The sequence below is a fragment of the Eimeria mitis genome, genomic scaffold (assembly GCF_000499745.2).
Source record: "Eimeria mitis Houghton genomic scaffold, Emh_scaff3477, whole genome shotgun sequence".
Taxonomy (NCBI): domain Eukaryota; phylum Apicomplexa; class Conoidasida; order Eucoccidiorida; family Eimeriidae; genus Eimeria; species Eimeria mitis.
This window is the reverse complement of record NW_013571817.1, coordinates 2,139-3,782: the sequence shown is the minus strand read 5'-3', so window position 1 is coordinate 3,782 and position 1,644 is coordinate 2,139. Positions and strand designations below refer to the sequence as shown.

The 1,644-nt window shown below is 53.8% G+C and overlaps 1 protein-coding gene across 1 annotated transcript in view; it reads left to right on the top strand.

Annotated features, from left to right (window-relative positions):
* EMH_0066490 (PHD-finger domain-containing protein, putative) overlaps nt 1–1,644 on the top strand; it is a gene marked incomplete at both ends in the record, with an annotated part of 2,807 nt that overhangs the window by 304 nt on the left and 859 nt on the right. The window contains 2 exons of the mRNA XM_013498507.1: nt 238–342; nt 889–1,638. Of these exons, the coding sequence (XP_013353961.1) occupies nt 238–342; nt 889–1,638 (855 nt within the window). The remainder of the gene's footprint in view (nt 1–237; nt 343–888; nt 1,639–1,644) is intronic.

Genomic DNA, 1,644 nt, shown 5'->3' with positions numbered 1-1,644 from the left:
TGCTTCTCTCCTTTTGTTTGTTTTTTTGTTTTTTGTTGTTTATTATTTTTTTTTGTTTTGTTGTTTATTTTGTTTGTCTCTCTGTTTTATTTATTGTATTTTTCTTTCTTTCTCCTCCTTCTCTTTTATATAGTATATGCATTTTCTGCCGCTGCTGCTGCTGCCCTGCTGCTGCTGCTGCTGCTGCTGCTGCTGCTGCTGCTGCTGCTTCTGCTGCTGCTGCTGCTGCTGCTGCAGGTGCGGCAGCGCGAGGAGCAGTTTCTACGCCGCCTGGAGGCCCTTAAGGCCGAGGGCAGTCCCCTTGTCTTCGAGGGCATGGACGAAGAACTCAGACAAATACATGTAGGGTTTAGGGTTTAGGGTTTAGGGTTTGGGGTTTAGGGTTTAGTGTTTAGGGTTTATGGCTTGGGGCTGTTTAGGGTTTAGGGTTTAGGGTTTAGGGTTTAGGGTTTGGGGTTTAGGGTTTAGGGTTTATGGCTTGGGGCTGTTTAGGGTTTAGGGTTTAGGGTTTAGGGTTTAGGGTTTGGGGTTTAGGGTTTAGGGTTTGGGGTTTAGGGTTTAGGGTTTAGGGTTTAGGGTTTAGGGTTTGGGGTTCTTTGGGGCTTAGGGTTTACGAGTTGGGGTTTAGGGTTTTGGGTTTAGGGTTTAGGGTTTAGGGTTTAGCGTTTAGGGTTTAGTGTTTATTGTCAGGGTTTAGGGTTTAGGGTTTAGGGTTTTAGGGTGAGGGCCGTTTGCTGCTGCTCCGTTGCATTGTATGGGTTGCTTCTATGTTGCTGCTGCTGCTGCTACTGCTGCTGCTTCTGTTGCTATGACTTGTTGCTGCTGCTGCTGCTGCTGCTGCTATTTATGTTTGTGCTGCTGTTGCTGCTGCTGCTGCTGCTGCTGCAGGAGATGCAACGGAAGAGCCGGGCGCTGCTGCGGGAGAAGGTAGAGATAAACCGCCACGCTGCTGCTGTGCTGCATGCAGAGCAGCAAACGCTTGCTGCTGAGCGGCAGCGGCTGCTGCAGAACCCTGGGATTGCTGCAGCAGCAGCAGCAGGAGGAAGTGCAGCAGCAGCAGACACAGCTGCTGCAGCAGCAGATGCAGGTGCAGGCGGCAGCAGCAGCAGCAGCAACGCCCTCAGGAGACGAGGAGGAGCAGACCGCCTATCAGCAGCAGCAGCAGCGGGAGCAGCAGCAGCAGCACAGCAGCAGCAGCAGCAGCAACTAGCAAGCAGCAGCAGCAGCAGCGCAGATCGCTCGCATGCAGGCATTGCTATAGCAGGTGCTTCTCACGGCACACGGGGCTGGCCTGCTGCTGCAGCAGCAGCAGCACAGCAGCAGCAGCAGCAGCAGCAGCAGCTGCAGCAGCAGCAGCACGTCGATGACCCAGCTATGCTGCACCATCAAACATACCTGCAGCAGCAGCAGCAGCTGCAGATGCAGCAGCAGATGCAGAGACAGCACATGCAGCAGCAGCAGATGCAGCTGCAGGCGCAGCAGCAGCAACAGCACCCTATACAGCAGCAGCATTCGATGCAGCAGCAGCAGCAGCAGCAGCAGCAGCAGTTCATGCAGCAGCAGCAGATGCAAGACCCCCGCTGCTACCCCGCCTCTGCTTCTTTGCCTACAACTCAGAGTAGTGATATACCTGCTGAGGTTCGT